The 20,950-nt window shown below is 44.8% G+C and overlaps 1 protein-coding gene across 1 annotated transcript in view; it reads left to right on the plus strand.

The window, feature by feature from the left end:
* Positions 1 to 460: 460 nt before the first annotated feature.
* Positions 461 to 20,950, plus strand: part of GOLT1B (golgi transport 1B) — a 237,096-nt gene continuing 216,606 nt past the window's right edge. Inside the window, exon 1 of the mRNA XM_078674069.1 lies at positions 461 to 630. Within this exon, the coding sequence (XP_078530195.1) occupies positions 606 to 630 (25 nt within the window). The 5' untranslated portion in view covers positions 461 to 605. The remainder of the gene's footprint in view (positions 631 to 20,950) is intronic.

The raw sequence follows: 20,950 nt of genomic DNA on the forward strand, positions 1-20,950 counted from the left end.
GAAAAGCAAAACAAGCACATGCTTATTTTAAATATGCAGCAGTTAGTAATGACAAAAACGAAAACAATAAATTATTTTATTATTTTGCACGAACAAAAAGATGCAACATTTATGCACGTTTATGAGCACACATGTTAGTCCCCCCACGTGTAAAGTTTAATCTAGGTTGTATTAGCACGACATATCACAAATCATTAATAATTTTATTCATGTTATGGAAATGTGACTTTGCGAGTTTAAACAAAATTTTGTTTTCTATCTCGCTCCATCACCCCCCACAAATAGGCTTGCAACCTCTTTTTAAATTACAAGTTTAGTTTTTGTTCAGTTGCGAGTCATCGTAAAGACACTCGGCGCTGCTGGTGCACAACCTGCAGAAGCTGGAACATTGCGTTCCTAGGCCGGGTTAGAGGAACCTTGCGATTGGCTGCACAGACCTCTCCAGCCCCACACTGTCTCGTTACTATGTGCGTGTTTCCGGAAGACGTGGCGGCGTATCCTTCCTCCTCAAGCGCAACCAACTACTGACAGCAGCCGGCCTTTCTGTTGCTGCTCCACTGCAAAGTCTTACGTGTGTGCCCTGCTGGGCCCACGTCTCTGCCACCATGATCTCACTTACGGACATGCAGAGTAAGAAGGAGCGGAGGTGGTGGGGGGGTGGGATAAATGAATGAATGGGGAGGATGGATACAATGGTGAATACAGCACTAAGAGTCTATAATCTGTAACGTTGTTGTTAGTTATACGTAGCAACAGTATCTTGTGCATAGCTACTCCAGATTTCTGGTAGTTTACGTGTCTGAAAAATTGGGCATATGACTAGTAGGGTGTGTCACTTTATTGGACATGATCGGTGGACATGAATCCCCCAATAGTGCATGTGACACATTATAGACATACCGTTTAACGGGGCGTTTCCCAATAGATTGAGTCCTGTAGCGGTATGTTCTGGTGCTTTTTCTGAACTGAGCAAAAGCTTATGTAAGATATCTTTTATTAAGGTTGTGACTATTTTTGTATTCAATTCCTGGTATTTATCTAGCTCACATGCTGGCCGTGTTCCCGCATAGGCGCTTGGGCCACTGGAATTGTGCGAATTTGCTCCCGCCTTCCGCATAATTATGGATTTACTGTATTTGGTACATGATTTAGCCAACCCTGCTGCATAGCTTGGGTCTCCCGATCTCCATAATCCCGGTGGCCCTGCCCATTGGTGGTGCGACCTTCAGGGTACTATTCGCTTCATATAGGTGTTTCCCCTTAGAGGTGGTGCAATGAACACTCTTTCATAGTGCTGGTTTCTAATTTGTCAAGCAATATTGTTTCTGTCTTCTGTGTATCGCATAGATGTTAAGTGGAGACGAGAATTTATTGAATAAATACCGCAAAGAATTAATTGAATAAATACCGCAAACAACAGGAACGACAGGAACTAGGTGGTCTTCAAACCAACGGGTTTTACCAACTGTCTGCATTATTCTAACCTGTAATAAGTTCATGAAGTCGAGGTGTGGTATAAAGATGTATGCTTTATTGATACAGTTCTAAGTTGTAGGAAAGTATCAAGCATAGGTAGTACAGAACCAAATGTATAATATAGGTCTTCAGTACAGACCAGAGGGAGCCCCGGCAGGAGCAGCTTCTTTGCTGCTCAGCCCATCTCTAACTGACACTCACACACAGGCATACCAGTATTCTGTTACCTCACCACACACACCAACATTCCACAGTACATCCTCACAGGCTGAGCAGCAAGGCAGAGAGGCAGGAAAGGTGCATTACACTAAAAACCAGCATACTACACTCCTTCCCCCTTTAAGGAACAGCAACAAAAGAATTATGTAATAAGTAAACATAGTAAATGCATAAATAAACATAGGTGTATAAATGCTGCAAAGCATTTAGAGAAAAGACATACAATCATCCATAAGAGAAAATGTATTGCATTCATTAACAAAAATGACATTACACGCCTTTTCCCCATTTAACGGAGAAACTGAAGAAAAGTAATAGTAAATGCAAGACGCTAAACAATTATTACAATAAAAGATACATTTTGCATCAAAGGTCCGAAGAAGAAACAGAATAGATCAAGAAATTCACAAAAATGAAGAAAAGAATGTGAGAAAAAAGGATATTTCCCACTACACGTGCAGCAAGACTAAAACAATTAGCGCAAAAATGAGAAAGACAAGAAAAAATACTCCCAAATAATAGACACTTAGAAGGACTCTCATACTCACACACACACACACACAAGGAAAAGGTTGGTTGCGATCCAACACGTAATCCCTGGAGGAGGGAAACTAGAGCGAAGAAAGAGGTGAAAACTACACCCTGTTGGATTTTGAAAATAAATCCAACATGACAGTAAATAAATGTGAAATCACGCACAGGTACCATGTAAAAAGTGAAAAACACACACTGTCAGAAAATCATAACAATAGATTCTAAACACAGTGTAGAAACACAGCAGGTGATATTTCCACACACAAGTGAATATAACATAGCCAGTAGGCTATCAAAATGTTTACCTCAAAGTGAGAAATCCACGTACCGGTTGGAGGTCACATATCCAAAAGGCTATTACAACATAAACTTTGTAAAACAATATAGGTGATAAATCCACGTACCAGTGGAAAGCCACATAGCCAGAAGGCTATTACAACATAAACCCTTAACCAGCTTACTACATAACCCAACTTCACACTCCACAGACATGCACAGCTGCTTCCCACACACTGCACCAACACGTACAGCTATTTGCCCCACGATCCACGCATTCCTCTTACGCGCTAACCCTTCAGATACACCCTCAAGCATAACACCATACCCAGGAAATGGAAAAAATAGTGGGGTGACTAATTAGCACAGACAATGAGCACCTCTCAACGTGATATCCCAGGTTTGGCAGTGGAGGTGACGTCAAAGTCTTAGTATCTCACACTTTAAAGGGATGCTATTTGTTCTCTTTCGTGGGTTACCTTGCGTCATAACTATACATTTAATGAAGGTAAAGCGTGCAGCTTTTTAGGTGGCTTTCAGCTGTTTCAACTGGTGCTCACCAAGGCTGGGAATGTATTGTGTGCACACACATACACATTTGTCAAGAAGTGAGGTGTGTGCCTCATTTGCACTGAGCTATTTAGGAGGTGGCTTGGCTGCTCCATATAAGACTATTTCCAATGTAATTCAAAGTCACGTGGAATTCATTCAGCCAGTACTGGCTTTTTAGCTGACAGCACTCTGCATGTTGGATTATTGAGACCCTGGTGGCAGGGTTAAAAGCAAAAACAAATCCCAGAATACGTACAACATGTTGTCGGCGGAAAAGTCTGGACTGTCTATTATCATCATGATGCAGCCACTTGAAAGCGGTGTAAATAAAGTGCAGTTTGTAATTATTTCCTCCGACAAAAAAAACAGAATTGTTAAAAGATTTTTTTTTCTGGTTTAAAAAGTGAAAAATGTTTCCGAGACCATACCAAAATTGTTCCTGCTCTTCAGCTTAATTTGTTGCACAAAAAGTTCATCCGCTTGTCTCTCATTAATATTTTTGACATCGGGACATGGTTTAAGTTGAACGATGTCACACGTTGGGCACGGGCAGAGGAAATTGCACTGCAGAGGGAGGAAGTGCGGTGTGTCCGACGCTAACGTATTGCGCCCCTCTGGTCAGAGATTGTTGATGAATGGGAATCCTCTGGGATTTCTGATGACCACAGAGTTTACTGAGACAGGGAGCCTGACCTGGGCAGAGACAAGTGGGCAGAGAGACTGGAGATATGGACGGGGTGTACTATGAGACGAGTAGTGATCCAGGCGGGCTGCCATGTGCCCCACCCGCCATATCTACTTTTTAAGCCCCCCCCACTCCTCCCTCCGCCTGGTTTCCCTCCCACTTTCCTTATTTTTCTGCAACTAACCTGGATTAAACACCCCACAACGAGACTAAAGCATGTATAGGCGCAGTTATAGTTTACAAGTAATGTTGAATGTTTATATTATTACTCTTTTAAGACCTATATTTCTTCTGATAATGTGACCTCATCCCAGTCCCCTGTGGAAGACTGATTGCTCCTGATTTAATGTGAATAGGAAGACAATATTTAGTGAAAAAGGGGCTAGGTGATCACCTCACAGACTCACAGACAGTCTTTTGCTATCTTTGCATTTATATTCGCAATTTATTATTTTTTGACAGTTTGGGGCCGCAATAATTCCAGTATCTGTGCCCGATACACGAGGTATGGTGTTCCTTCTTCATACTCATTGTGAAGATCCATTGAGGTGATTACCTAGCCTCTTTTTCACTAAATATTGTCTTCTATTCACATTATCTACTTTTTTCTTTTCACTACTTGTATTGGAATACTTTGGTTTTGGTCCCTTTTTCATCCTATATATTTTTTTTCTTCAATCACCGTTTCTGATTCCTTGTCATGCTTTCGGTGCGGATTATACATTTTATATGATCTATTGCAAATCCATGTACATATTTCATTTTGTAGAAAATAAAGCGGACGCTCGTATACTTGAAGCCTTTGTCCTGAAGATAACTCCTAAAGTACTCGTGGGTCGAAATGCCGTCGACGCTTAAAACATGGGCTACATTAGAGAGTACTCAATTGTAGTATTATGTATTTTGTACATGTTGTTTTGTCGTTTTTTTTCTCTGCCATTGTTTGTTCAGTTTACACCTGTCAGTGTCCACATTTTTATCATTGTTTGTATAACTGTATGAGCGCCATTATTAATATGTTTATTTTTTGGTGAATTTACATTAAATATTATCTTTTGATATCATTTTGGTACATGGCTATTGCGAAATTTAGTCAGCACTGGGTCTTTCCTCTGTTTGATTATCTTCTGTGTATATTTTACTTTATTTGTTATTTTGGCTCATGAACTGTTGTTTGGAACAGAGCATATATTACCACAGGTTCTTGTTCTAGGGTTGCCCCTGTTGTTTGTAAATAATTTCTACATATTGGGTCCAATAGGCAAGTGCAAGTTTTTTTCTCACCCCGGCAATATCCCATAACAGTAGGGTGAGTTTAATTGTGTTATCTCTAGTACCTAGAACTACACCCTCTCCCTGAGCTCTCCCATATCTCCTCCCTGAGATCCAGTCCGGTGTCCTGCGGGACTACCCCCTCACTGTGGCCACTGGATGCGGTCAGGCACCCTTCGCCGGTCACAGTACACAGGGCAGTGGCTAAAGGTAAGGTTGAAGCATCTGGGTAGGTGGTCTCAAGAGTATAAGAGATAAAAGTGGAAGGATATGATATGGAGCCTGATGACTAAGTTTGGTATGCAAGTCAATAATTTGCATCTAGAATCGATCCAGGGCTCTGCTGGTGTACCAGGCTGTGAGTAGTTGGCAACTGTGGTTAATGGGTGATATTTAATCTGTATAGCTGTGTGAGTAAAAGGATTGAACCTAGCTTCTAGTGCATGGGCAATGTTCGCATCACCAAAAAGCAGCTCTATACAGTCCGTCAAGGATTTAACTCCATTAATTCTTTTGACCCCATAGATGTCCGCTCTGATTATTGAACGGGTACCTCTCACATGGCATATCGAATGTATAATTTTATTGGTAAGGGAGTCTTCATTTTTATGACACTGTGGGTAGCGATAATCTGGGAACCTTGGTCAGAAAAATTCTCTTGTGGGGCCCTTGTGGTGCGACTCGCCTGCCTGGTATGACTCGATGGAAGCGAGCATCAATGGGGGTAGGGATTGAGAGACCACTAGTTGACAACAGGCCTGGTGTACAACTCCAGACAGTATTAACATACAACGTAATATTCCTAGGCTTAGGGTCAGAGGGAATCTTGTGGGTGGGGTTTACAACCAATCCTGGAGTTGGAGCCATCGGGCTATCAGGAGTAGTGGTGTGGGTCAAAGATTGTACAGGAGGCTGCTTAAATAGTTGGGCTTCAGTAACACCTTTGTTTATTAACAATTTCATTTGGACTGCCTTTTTCAGAAAGTCTACCTCAGAACAACTAGAATCTTAAGTGAATCTTAGTGAATCTTGACCCTTCAGGACCTGGTCCGTGGTGGCATTCTCGCGTATGGACCGTGCTGAAGTGTTTCGGGGCCCTAGGTTGATTCTCGATTCCTGACTCCCATCATATAGGCTGTGGCACTTACCTAGGCCCATCCCCACTGCCACCGGGGGCTCATGCATGAGCTGGAGTGGGAGAAATCTATTAGAAAGGGTAAGATCAGTAGCTAAACTAGTAACAACTAAAGTGTTGTCTAGAACCCTAGCAAGGAATTCGGAACTTATCACCTCCTCTACCTCTTCTGCAACATTGTTTGGAATGTGAGACACTAATGAATGGTTGGGAGAACAGTTTTTTGCACTGCACGTTTTAGGCTTTCTAAACATAGATGGAATGCGTTTAGGCAGGCAAGGCTTTGCATTATTAGTTATTTGGTGAGCAGGGGGGCATGGGGTCAAATATAAGTCGGCTGTCGGAGTTAAAATATCTTCGCATTCATCAAGATCGTCTATGTGATCAAGAACGCAGTTAAACTTTCTGCAAACTTGCGTACTTTACTGGTTTTGTTAGATTTTAGTTTCAGTTGTTCTCCTCCTTCCCCATTTTCAAAGTCTCTTGACTTTCCTTTCCCCATGATGATGTGGGGCTGTATATGTTACACATTTAGAGTGTTGCCGGATGTACTCCCCCGAACCCTTACTTGCTGGGAATTAAAGCTAATATACCCAGCATGCAGCCTAGGGAGCACAAAGATCACAACTGAAAAGACCAGCAGGAGCTACTGCAACTGGCCACCGTTTGTGTGTCTCTATACCCTCTCAATAAAATGTCAGTTCTATGTTATGGCTGTAATAAAATAAAGACATGGGTTGATAGTTAGACGGTAAGTAGACAACAAGCTAGCATCAAACAGCCCAAGGAACCCAAAAAATAACGCAAATGAGCCAAGACCAGGCGTTCAACTGGTATGGCAGCTAAAGGGGCCGAAAAATAGTTAAAGTTAGAGTCAGAATAGTTTGAACTCGCAGGAGGCGGCCCACAAATCAAATGGGGTGCCCTGCCTCTTCCTGGCAATGACTGGCCCACCGTTGGCTGGGCGCTGCCCTCGCAGCACGTCGGGCATTCCCTCCTCCAGGCAGAGAGCAAGGCTTCCTGAGGCTTGGAGTCCCCCACTGCTCCTGCGGTGATGTCTGTTTCTCTGCTGGTGTCCCTCCTTATTTTTCCGCAACTGACATTGATTAAAGACTCCACAACGAGGCTAAGGCATGTATAGTTTACAAGTAATGCAGAATGTTTATATTATTACTGTTTTAAGACATATATTTATTCTGAAAATGTGACCACACCCCTATTACCTGTTAAAGATTGATTGCTCCTGATTTCACTTTTAGGTTTTAGACACCTTTCATAAGTGTATAAAGCATGCTGTGTTGATATACTTACTGAAATGCTGATAAACAAAACTGTTAAAAAAGCAGGGCAAGGTTTGTGCGAAAATTAGGGGAGAGAGCAGAGGTAACCTGGAAATGCAGCTGCTTGCCTTCCAGTGCTAAGGTGCTCACATTGACACTCCTGGAAAGAAAGCACCCTATTTGCCCAGAGCAACCAGAGTCGAAGTGTTGTAAGGGTGGATGCCATAGGCAGAGCATCTATCACACAGTCTCCCATGAAAGAATGCATGATGTAAATGCTTGCAGAATGCTCGAATATAGTGTGGTTTTGAAGAGTAGCGTCAGTGAGTTTCAAACTTGTTCCTTATTTATTTATTTGTTTATTTTGAAAGTTTTATATAGCGCGGACCAGATCTTTACAGATATCAGAGCGCTTTACATAGAAGGGGTACATGAGGAAGCATAGTTAAAACAGGTGAGTCAATAAGGCTAACAGTACACACAGGTGGAGGCAAAGCCAATCATGTAAATCAATAAGACAAGTAATACAAATAAGCAACACGTAGTACAGATCGGTGCAACGTCTTTAAAGAGTTCGAGATAATAGTTCAAGTGTATTTGGCCATGAGGATAGCTTTTACTTCTTTCTTAAAGAGTGAAGAGTGAATGTCCTGCCCTGTGTCACACTCCGAGACCGGACAGCCCATTGAGGAGTTAGCGGAGGGCGTCTTCTTCTGCTGTTCTCCATCTGCAGACAGTGCCATACCAGGCCTCCAATGTGTGAGTGAGAGGGCTTTTGGCTAGGAGAAGTGTTAGGGAGGCAAAGCGCGAACGTACTTTGTGAGGTCTACGTCGCTTTAAGATATCGAGTGAGCATGCCTCCTATGTGTGGATATCCGCAAGTTCTGTAATCTGAAAGAGAATGTCTTGTACCATGACCCAATAATGGTGTGAGGATGGACAGGAGCAAATTATGTGTTATAGATCCATGCCCAAGATGTGACATCTAGGAAATTAAGCATCTGCATGGGGGAAAATGCTATTGATTTCGGTCGGTGTGAGATATGCGCGTTGTGGCATAAAAAATTGTACGTTCTTAAAGCAAGAATTGCTTGATACTTGTCGTAGAAACTTTTAAGGCTAATTCCCATTTCTTATCATAGAGTGCACGTCCGAACTCTCCCTCCCATTTGTGTCGAAGTGCTTCTAGGGAAGGCTCACCTGTTTGGACCTGGCATCTTTTGGCAGGTTTCTCCAGTCTTTTTGCTTTCTGGCCTCTGTTTTTGATGGTACGTTGTACTTCATTTTGCTGGTTTAATGATTCTGCACACTTTCTCACTGCTGTTCAGTGTTAAAGTGCAAGTGCTCCTACTGTAAATTGTGTTCATGGATTGATGTTTTCATGTTTGGCTTATGTGATTTACTGGTAAGTCCCTAGTAAAGTGCACAAGGTGTGCAAGGGCCTGTAAATCAAATGCTACTAGTGGGTTTGCAGCACTGATTGTGCCACCCACATGACTAGCCCTGTAAACGTATCTCAGACCTGCCGCTGCAGTGTCTGCACTCCGTTTTACACTGCCACGTCGACCTGGCAAGTGCACCTACTTGCCAGGCCCAAACCATCCCTTTTCTTACATGTAAGGCCCTCCTCAGGAAGACACAAGGTTCCCTTTTGGGCAGGGTGCAGTGTATGTGAATGGTAGGACATGTCCTGGTGTGTGAGACATGTTCCGATAGTGAAATACTGAGTATTTTGTTTTTCACTTATTGCGGGGCTAGCTGTCCTATAGGCTGACCGGGAAGTTGATTTTTAACATCTTACAAATATAACTTTCCATTGGGGACAAGAAAGAGAAATGGAGTTTGGGTTCTCTAAAGTAAAGTAAAGATGGTTTTTAAATTGTGTGTTTGGATATGCCACTTTGAGAAAGTAGGAATTTTCTTGCTTAGCCATCCTATGTGCCTCAGCTGGGTTGTGTATTGACTGTCTGGATTTAGAGTGCAAGGAGCTGGGATGTGCATTCACTGCAGATGGCGGTCTGTCCTGCCTTTCCTGGATGACTCAGAGCTGAGCTGAAAAGGCCTGGGCTGCATTTAGAGTAACAGGAGGAGTATTCCTCGCACCTGAATAGGCCCTGTCTCCTGTGCACATGCTGTCTCCACCCCCTGCCAGGAAGCTGGACCAGAGAGGACAGAACTGGTTTGGACTTAAATGTGAGACTTTTTGCCACAAAAGAACAAAGGGAAAGGTAAAGGTGGTATAAATATGGGGACTCAGACCCCAGAACTCTAGAACTCTAGAACTCTTTTAGGATCAAGGAACCTTCCAAGAAGAAGAGCTGGAGAAGCTGTGAGGTGAGACTATCACTTTGCTGTGTTGGCCTACGGTGGCTGCTTCTGTCTTGGGCAGGAAAAGGACTGAACAGAACTTTCTGCACCTTCTTCTGCTGACTATCTTCAAGGGCTTGTAGTGGAGTTTGTCCCCTGCCCTGTTCAAGAAGTCTCAAGAACAGCGAAGACTTCACCTGCCTCTGAGTACCCCGTGTTCTGTTTGCCGCAAAGGGAAACCGCAATCGGCCGCCGTCACCAAAACCTGAAGGCACCCCAGAGGGCACCGTTGCATCTTGCACCGTAACCCTCGTCTCACCAACTATGAAGTGTGCCACCGAGCCGCTGCTTGCACTGTGACCTGTGGGCACCGCAATCCAAACTGCCTCGCTTCACACGCCGCCCTGGTCTCCCCGACGACAACGCTGCCAGCTGACTATGCCGTCACTGTCTGCACCGCGGTATGGGGGCCATGCTCGTAAGTTACACGGAGCACCACCCGTCCCACAACGCAGTCTCGGCTCATCGACCTCTGATCCTCGACGGACACCGTTGCTTAAACCGCCCCACTTCACACCGCAGCCCTGGTCTCACCAACGCTGCTATGCGACTGCCACTGAGTCGCTGCCTGCACCGTGACCTGAGTGCACTGCACGCTACACCGTAGCCTTGACACCCGCCACAGCTGGCCTGCACCGTCGCGCACAGCACAGCCTCGACACCCGCCACAGCCGGCCTGCACCATCGTGGTCGGCCAAAACAAAAGCTACTGTTTAAGGGTCTTCTTATACAGCAGCTGGGCGGCACCGCAGCGGTCGGCCGGAACCATGGGATTTGTTGGTCCACACCGCAGTGGTAGCCTAGGACAGAGCTATCCACTTTAAAGAACTACTTCTATTTTTGCAATATTGATGTTTTTAAGAACTGTATTTTGGAGTTTTATCTTTTTGGTCTTGTTTTACACAGATAAATACTTGTTTATTTTTCTCTAACTGGTGTGGTGTCCTTTTGTGGTGTTTTCACTGTATTACTGTTGGTTATGTGCAAATGCTTAACACACTGCCTCTGAGACAAGCCTGACTGCTCGTTCCAAGCTACCAAGGGGGTGAGCCCAGGTTATTTTAGAAGTTTATCCCCCTTACCCTGACTAGTAAGAAGGGTCCCTACTTGGACATGGTAACAACCTGCCAGATAGAGACCCCATTTCTTAACAGCAGCTAGTTCATGTATTGCTTTATACAGCCAGGTGATTAAATGACAGCCAGAACCCATGGTTAGGATCGTCTGTAGTACCGGGTGTGCTGCAGGCTCAGTTACCTCTGCATTCTACAGGATGCGATATGAGTCAGGCGACGGTGTAAGAGCAACTGTCTAGGAGGTAAACCATACTCAGTTGTCAGCTGATCAAAGGTAAACAAGCATTGGCATAGCCACTAGGTCTCGCTTTTGGGACCTTATAAGTATTTAGTTATGCAACACAATATCCTTGGTGCAACAACATCAACTGTTACATGGCTAAACACTTATAAGGTCCCAAAGGTGAGACCTATTGGCTATGCCAAAGCGTGTTTTTTAAAGAATCTTGTCACCCAATTCATAAGTAAACACCATACACAATGTGTTATAAAAATAGCACCACACCCAGACAGAGCCTCTCTGTCTGGCAGTGCCCCCAGGGCAGAAGGGTCTTAAACCTCTGCTCTCTGCTCTGGACATCATGCTTGGTGACTGCAACGCTCTCATGCTAAAAAAATAAATATATAAATATTAAAGGATTTATGTAGTCACGTGCAGGCGCCCAGACTAACAGTGTGTTTCAATAAAAGAGCCTGCGGCATGCTGAATTGGTTTCTATAGGTGGTCTTCCTAATAATAGTTGACCGGCGACCTCCCTCCATTCCCGCCTAAACCCAGAAGCCCTTTTTCAACCGCTAAGGAAGTGGTGACAAATGGCTGGGCGTCAGTGCGCGATAATCAGGCCCCAGCGGGAGCTACCAGGGGTAGAGGCACGGCCCAGCCCCTATCCAGTGACCAGAAGAAATTCAGCACTTAATGGTCCGCAGTGAGGTGAGCGTGGCGAGCTTCACCTTGGGAGCTCCTCTGGGGGACGTGGGAGGGAAGAAAGGAGCGCATGCGAAAGGAGAACGGCAGACAGTTGTCTACGAGAAGAAAATCGGGAGAAGAGGTAATGATAAAGGCCGTAGGAAAACTGGGAGGTGTGGGGGGGGGAAGGGGTGTCGGGCGCAGGCGAGAGTGTCTGGTAAAAATGGAGGCGAGCACCAAGAAGGGAGAATGTACAAAGTGTGCAGGAATAAAAGAGAGAGAAGGGACGACGAACCGCAGAACAATATGCAAGGGTAAGAGAAGGTGAGATGGTGAAGCTGAAACCTGAAGCGCAGTTCTGAGGGGAGCCCTGAGATAAGAAATAGTAGCGAAGTGGATAGAGGGAAAGTGTGCATAGAACGGGAGTGAAGTAACGAGGAAAGTGGAAAAATGTGTATGCAAAGAGGTGTGGGCGGAATCGAGAAGAAAAGGTTAAGCGATTGTATTGAGTCAGTAAGCAGAAACAAAGAGAGAATAAGTGATTAATTAAGTGAAAGAAATGTGTGGATAAAAGAGGAGCACGAAGAGAAGTGGGGGCGAGAGGGTAGAAAGAAAAGAGAAAGATGAGGGTGTAGGCGGGAGAAATGAGATAAGGAAACGGGAGTAAAGGGAGGTAAACATGTGGGCAGTATTGAGAGGCAGGAGAGTGACGCGATCTGTGGTGGTGGAGGAGGAGGAGGGAATTGAAGCGCAAGCAAAGCGGAGAGAGGCACGCAAGGCTTAATGAGCCTTGACCGAAACCCACATGGCGGCTGCGCGCGTGAACGCAAGCTTGAGGCGACCAAAAGCCTCTGGTAGCATTTTCAAAAAGCCGCTTCAAGTGGTCCAGGGAGCTAGGTCATGCCTGTAGTCCCGTCCGGGGAAGGCCGTGAATGCGTGACCTGCAGATTCGAGCCATAGTCACTTGTATAGGTGGAGAAGAGGAAAATTATATTTTCGGTAGAAGGAGACAGCAAATAGCCTGGGAAATCATCATTTCGTCTGTACTGCAGGTCTCTCCTAGGCATCTACCGTCATTCCAGCATGCAATCCATTTGTAGTTGTGCTGCGAGGTAATACGCTTCAAATGATGGGGCCCATAAGCTACCCCGTTCTAGCAGGAGCTGCGTTTTGCTAAGTGCCACGTGACATCGCCCACTTCCCCAGATAAGAGCGCCCAGCAATGAATTGAGCTCTCGGAAGAAGGAGTGAGGGGAGATCACAGGAAGATTGACAAAATAATATACTAAGCAAGGTAATATAATCATTTTCGCTAGGGCAATTTTCCCTATCGGGGCAAGAGGCAGTGAGCGCCAGAATTGCATTTGTGATTTAATTCCCTGTAGTGCCTCCTGGAGATTACCAAAGGAGTGTGGTAAAGGCAGATCCCCCAAACAGCGGACCGCATCCTGCCAACACAGGGGTACAGAGCCCAGTGAAATGGACCGAGTGTCTGGTCAGGGTGAAGAGGATATAACACAGATTTGTCCCAATTGACACAAAGCCCTGCAGTCTCCTTAAACTCATAGAGTAAGGTACGTAGGGGGTTGAAGTCACATGTAATGTCTTGCACATAAAGTAGGAGCTCATCAGCATACATAGATATCACATGCGTTCTGTCCTCCATGGGTATCCCCAGTCTGCACCCTCTTTCCGTAAGCGAATAGCCAGTGGTTCCACCGCAAGGGTGAAGAGCAGTGGAGAGAGGGGACAGCCCTGTTGAGTTTTCCTACCCACAGGAAATGATGCAGTGATGAGGAGTCCCAACTTGACTCGGGACGAAGGGTTAGTGTATAGAAGTCACGTATATGCAAAGAGTTGGGTACCAACCACAAATCTAGTCCGTCTGGAATAGATAATTCCATGTTAGCGAATCAAAGACTTTTTCCAAATCTAGAATTAGACAAGCATCTCTAGGATAAAGACCTCTAACTGTGTCTTGTATATGGAAAAGTCGTCTTATGTTCTGAAAAGTGCTGCGGCCTGGGACAAATCAGTTTTGGTCCGCATGCATGAGGTTCGGTAGTACCTGGGCATAATGATCTGCTAATATCTTACCTAAGATTTTATAATCCATATGCCCAATATGGCCATTGGTTGATATGACACTGGTAGGGTTGGGACTCTCCCAGGCTTCAGGATTGAGACCAGGATTGTATGTCGACATCTATAGTTTAACTGATTCCCACCACTTGTTGTATGCAATGACCCTGTGTCACTGTTTTAAATGTTTTCCTATTCCACCGTCTCTGAGGAGGCGGTACCATGGTTTTCATCAAAGTAATGACGAATACAATCGCCCTGTTCTTTCCTGAAAACTGGATCGTCAAGATAGTCATTCTGGAGGTGCCAGGTCGGGACTGGTGATCTGGGGGATGAGCAGTGGAGGTCCATATAATTGGCGTCATGGTCTGAAATCATGCATCTAGATAGTCGGAACTACGCACAAGGGGAGTCAATGTCGCTGTACACAGAAAGCGGTCTAGTCGCACGTGGAGCCTGTGCAGGCTAGAGTAGAATAAGTATAGTTTAAGGGTAGGATTATGTGTGCACCAGGCGTCTAAGAGAGACCACTGTTGTGCCCAGCTATGTAATCGCACTGTGGGACCATGCAGGGGGAAGGGTGCTCTGGGGCGGGGGGTGGGTGGGGGGGGGGGTGTAGGATCTATCAAGGTACAAATCCAATATGCAATTAAAGTCTCCACAGAGGATCCAGGGAAATTCGGTTTTGTGAGCAAGTGAGGAAGAAAGAGTGTGCCTGAAATCTGACTGCCTAGTATTAGGAGCATAGATGCTAACAATAAGTAATGGGTGTCCTTATGTCAAATAACCCCGGAAGATCATGATAAATCACAGTGGCATGGATTGCGGGCTTAGTATTGGGACGCCGCGACTCTACGCGTCGATAGGATTCCATACCACGGTGATTTATCATGATCGTCCGGGGTTATTTGACATAAGGACCCCCACAGTACAGACTTCTATGTGGTGTGGTCTGCTGTAGCTAAACCATCCTTCTATGTGGAACAATACTCTTTCTTACCTACTGCAAGTGACTGTAAGCCTTGGGTAGAATTTATGCTACCTACTACAAGAATGCTGAATTTTAGCTTCATTTTCTACAAAACTTCTGTGGTTTTTTGCTTCCCGACGTCATGACCGTGTGACAGAGGCAGATATACCCCCTTTCTTCTAACTACGCTTGTATACAGTTTCGAGAAAGATTAATCCTCGTATTGGTTCTTGAAAAATAAGAAGAAATAATAGGATTGGGACTATTACGTCCAAGGCCAGTATTCTGGGTCCATTCGATTAAATTACTCCTACATTTCTTTTTGCCCTGAGGAAATTCTTTCACAGGAATGAAACACGTTGGCTGTTATCGAGTGTTTTTATGTGGAAAAAATAGAACTTTTTGAAATAAAGTAACCAGTTTGTGACTCCATCCCTGGTGCTGCCTCCACTCTTGCATTTCAATAGGTGCGGGTTATTGAATCCCACCACTGTATATCAGGATGTAGGGGGAAAGTCCAACATCTTGAGTGGAGGCAGCCAACGTTAACACCGTGGTTGTGTACAATGTGAGGAGCAAGATGATGAAGGGCTTTACTCCAGGCCAGAAAGGAGCAGCGCAAGGTTGGGAAGACAAAGGGTGGAATTACTTCTGCACCTCTTGAAAGCAGGAGATGGGCCAGACAGCGGCTAAAGCACCCCAATGCGACAAGCTCGTGGGCCAAGGCACCACCGTTGCGGTACGTCCGGGCCAAAGCACCCCACTCACGTTGGTTCATGACCAGATCAGGCCCAATCGGAGTCTGCCCGGGCAGACTTGCAGTCCGACGCAGTGACTCCAGCTCCCTCAGGATGCTCCGTGAGGGCAGTGGTGGGACCGCAGGCCCGCAGCAACAAGCTGAGATCAGGTCAGGCTATGGGGCTGCCATATGGATCCCCAGGCCGGATGGGTATAAATGCTTGGGCGAGAAGACAGAGCTTCACAGACTCACGTCTGCCGTCTTAGCTGGCTCAAGTTTAAGACTCCCATAACTGAGTAAGGAGTTGTTCTATAAGCGAGTGGCATTGTTTTCATCACCTTCCTCCCACAGACACCAACCTTCAATTGCAAGTTAATCAATTTTGTCGCAACCCTATTAAACCTTTTCACCTGGCCATTACAATTTGGATGGTATTAAACAATGCCTCTACTAGCAAGAAATTCCTTAATCCTGATGGTATTAAATTGTGTAATATTATCTGAAACTAACATCACATATAAACCTCTGCAAAAGACTTTCTCAACATATTGAATAACAACATATGTGATTACATTCTCACTTCTCCCCACTTTGTGTGCTAATCTGTTAAGACAATGGCAAATATTCTTTTCTCAGAATCACAGCAAAATATCCAACAATTTCCACTCTCACCTCCACTATAGACCCACTGGACATGTTAAGTGAACTTGCCCTGCACAGCTTGGAGACTTGTAACTAGACATATGTAGCTTACATTCTCAAATCCACGTATCTGCCATTTTGCTTATTTTTAGAATCAATAAATTTATGTATTTATTTATTTATTCAAAGTTTTATATAGCGTGTTCACGGACTTTGCTTCAGGTTCCCAACATTGCTATATGATCTTCATGACATTGACCTACTATGTTCCTCCTGAAACTAAAGCGAGAAACAATCCTGTTACAAACATAGACATATTCAATTCATCCTGTAGAAGGAATGTGACCAGGAGATGAAGTGAAAGTACAATAGAGAGCCCTATCTTCTCCCATTCAAAATAGATAGTCCTTTCCCCTGCTCCTATTAACTCTGTCAAATGATCCAGTGACAGACTCTGGAATAATTTGTCACTTTGTTCCATTGGCAAACAAAAATTAGTAAAGTTTGTGATTTTTGTTTTCATATACTGAATGCACACAGAATTACTCGCACAGCACACATACATTCACACTGATCAGCAGAACTGTACAGGCATCCAAATATAAACAGACAGAAACACAATAATCCATGAAGCCAGCCCATAAATCATATATAATCCTTTGCAGCAGATGCAAAAGTGATATACAATAAGTTAGCAAAGGGTGATGTGCTGCAGGGGCCACATGAATATGTGCATTAGGGAAGCACAAGGTGGTTTGCAGTTCAGGAGCAGATGTTGTCTGTGTGATGTCATAAAATAAACCAGTAGTCCATGTGGCGAAGTCCTTCGAGTCATTCCAGTTCTAGATTGTGAGATTTGTTCTTTTCCATATCATATTTCTAGCACAAAACATACATTTGGTATTTTAATGCACCATAATTAGACGTAATTTTATATTTCTGCATTCAAAGGAATTACTTGTGTCCTTTTGCATTTTGCAAAAGAGTATTTGGAAACAGGGTTGTTAAAATGAGCTTTTTCTGCGATTTTTACTCAGATGTTTTCATTAGGTTCTTTTCCATGCACACACAAAGTGTCTCACAGAATAGATTCTTCTAATAGGGCAATCAGAACGATAATGAGGACCTGATGAACACAATTAAATGAATCACTTGTTGCAGTCGTTCGTACCGTTACACTGATACATGCAAAGGTTATTCATTTAAATGCTTGGATGGAAAATAATGACAAAAGCAGATTCTACTTTAACATAGTGCAGCACTTAACACCGTGAAGCTTGCATATCTCGTTTAACCAGGAAGCTGGCAGTTCCACATATGTCTGCGAGGAAAAGCCCTTCTGCATGGTGACCCACATGTTGTTTGTTGAATTGTATTATTGGTTTCTAGACTCTGCTCACTGGAGCACTGCTGTCCAGTGTCCCAAGCATGTGCTCTGACCTGTAAAACACGTCGCAATTGGCTAACTCCTAATTGGCATGTTTAACTTTCCTATAAGGCCAAAATACACTTATGTCATAGAAAGTGTAATGTTATCTTGGGACCACAGCACTACTGTGCTATCCACTCGTGTGACCAAGCAAACATGACTCCAGGCCTGCCACTGCAGCCTGCAGCTGAATGTTCAACCTCCAGCCATATCTGTCATAATAAACTCTTTTTGTGGCTGGATAAAAATTGACTTTTATACATTTATTTTTTTACTGTATTTGATTGATTTTATGAAAAACAAGAAGCCATACAGCGTGCCATGACAGCATTAGATCCATCATTTGATCTACACTAACACCATAAATGATCAACAGGCCAAAAATACATAAGTGGAGTTGTCCATCGGTCCAGGATGCTCTCAAAACAGTGATACATGACTCAAGACTTAAAGCAATTTATCATATAAGGAAATATCAGTGCCCACTTGGTAGCTGAAAAAAGCATAAACACAATAACCCAGCTCTCTGGTCAATCCTCTATCCCAAACTCATCCTTGTGAAACCTGCCCAGTAGTTGGGCCCATTATAGCCTCAGATGCCCCCTCATCATTACGAATTAGCCTGCATGTGCTGTTCCTCTGCCAACCCCCCATTCTAACAGATACTTCAACCAGTGTGTCGGCATGGGGGCTCTTACCCCCATCCAGCCAATGGACACTTGCCTCTTCGCCAGTAACAAGGCCAGCTGGGCTATCTGATAAGGGACCCTGCATCCCCTTGGTAACTTCACTACACCCAAAAGGCAGGCCAGCACCGTCAGTGGAACGGCGAGTCCTGTGGCAGCTACTATGCATGGCACCATCTGCACCGCATACGTGTGAACTTGGGCGCACTCCCAAAATAAGTGTAAGAAAGTGGCTCCCACCTGCCCACAATGTCCATAGACAGCACCCCTCACTGGATCTATTTTGTTAAGACCATGCTTGGTAATATATGTACGATACAAAAAATAAAAAATGAAGAAGTTTAATCCTGTTACAAGACACCGTGTGAACAAGATGTAACATGTTATCCCAATCCGAATCAAAAATGGGTACGCCCAGTTCCCAGGCTCTCTGTTCAGGGTACTGTTGTGGTTGCATATCTCTTATTAGGGCTTCGTAGAACGTGTAATAAGATGGTGCTCCTCCCACCCATCCTATGTTTTTTTTCTCCGAGTTTTATATAGCGCAAACTAAACCCGAGATGCCAGGTATCAGAGTGCGTTTCATGAGCACCAGTTTTGTTACATGAGGACACATTCTTTTTTGTTAGGCACAGGGAGATTGTGATTTGCCCAGAATCACAGGATGTTGAGTGTTGTTGCCGAGACTCTAAACCAGTTCCCCAGCTTAGAGGTCTCTCCCCATCCTATGAGACCATCAAGGACTCCAGAGGTGCGAGAGGCCAGTGGGATATCCGTCCTTAACTCCTTTGCCACATACCAGCATGGCGTAATGGAGGAAATGTGCTGGCCGCACTCAAAGTGTCTTTTGCATCTGGAAAAGATATCCCTTAGATAAAGGTCACATGCTGCTAGGCAGCTCCCTACTGAACACTGCTCCATAGACATGGTGTAGTCAATTTGTCGAAAGTGTGCCAGGTCCCACAATATCAATTCCCTATTGAAGGGAACCCTATGAATCACTTTCTGGACCACCCTTTCCCATATCTGTGCTGTATCAGTAACCAAATGCAGAAGTGGGTCCACAGACCATCCCCCCGCAGCAGTAATTGTGGCAAGGTGTCTCCCCCATGATCAACCCCCAGGAGTCGCTTCTCCTAGTTATCCGAGCCTGTGAGCCAGCTGGCGCGTTGTTGCAAATGAGCCGCATAGAAATAGAATTGTACATCTGGCACCGCAAGCCCCAGTATTCCAAGTCACTCTTTAGCATTGCAAGTACCACCCTACTGCTCTTACCTGCCCACAAGAGAGTCACCAGCAGTCTATCCAACTGGCAAAACAAACGATCCAGCAATGGAAACGGGGAATTGTGCACGAGATACAAGCATCACTGAAGGAAAACCATTTTTGCAAGGTCTGTCCTACCCATGACGGATAAAGGGAGCTTATTCCAAAATTGAATGGAGTTCCCCTGGCCTCTCAGCACCCTGGCAACATTCTGGGGCTGGTGCTGGTCTTCAGTATTAGTAACCCAAATCCCCAGATAACAGAAGCCTTCCATTTACCATCGAAATCCTACATCTGGTAACTGATGCAGCTGCTTCCCAATCAACCCTCCCAATGGGAACAATAGCGATTTGTGGACAATGATTTTTAGACCTGAGACCTCACTGAAAGCTGCAGCAACAATGGGACAGACTCCCCAGGTGAGTGGACATACACCAGTGCATCATCCGCATACAGCAATGCTATGTGATCCCCACCTGAATCCCCCAGGGTGCCAACTCCTTGTGTAGCAGCAGTGCAAGGAGCTCGATTGCTAAGGTAAACTGTAAGGAATAGAGTGGGCAAACTATTGAGTGCCCCTCTCCACCTGACAGGAGTAACCTTAATGCGCATAGAGGGTGCGGTGTTCAGTAGTTGTATATGCACAGAATTCAGGTCCATATCCCATGCCCCTTAGCACTGTCATCAAAAAGGCCCACTCCACCCTGTTGAATGCCTTTTCAAGGTCCAGAGAGACCAGGGCTCTCTCCTCCCCATCTTCTACAGCAACATTTATGACATGAGTCAGCCTTCAGAGTTTGTGTGGTGCAACAAGCCTACATGAAGCCACATTGGGCCTCATGAACCAAAGCTTGGGCCACCCCACCCAATCGCATCACCAACAGTTTACATTAGACTTTAAGGTTGGTGTTAAGCACAGTCAGGGGCCTGTACGCAGATGGATCCACAGGGTCCCCCCAGGATTCAGCATCAAACATACCACCCTGTCTCACATAGTGGATGATAAAAATCCCTTTTGCATTGCCTCCAAATAAACCTCCAACAATTTTTTGTGAAAGCATGCTAGAATTTTGCAGGGAATCCTTTGCCACTAGGGGTCTTAGAACTGTTCAACGCCTTAATAGCCTCACCCACCCCTTCCACGGTGAGCGCCTCTTTCAGTTCAACCTTGACTTCCCTTTGTAGCTTGGGGAGCCCCACCCCAGACAGGAACCTGTCCATCTTACTCTCAGTCTCCGGCGGGCCAGCCCCGTAAACCTACTTAAAATGATCCATTAGTGTTAGCAGAATATCCAGTCGCCTGATTTGTAGGTGTCCCTGTGTATTCCGTATAGACGTAATTGGGGTTAACTGTTTA

This window comes from Lissotriton helveticus, chromosome 1_1 (assembly GCF_964261635.1).
Source record: "Lissotriton helveticus chromosome 1_1, aLisHel1.1, whole genome shotgun sequence".
In the NCBI taxonomy this organism is placed as follows: domain Eukaryota; kingdom Metazoa; phylum Chordata; class Amphibia; order Caudata; family Salamandridae; genus Lissotriton; species Lissotriton helveticus.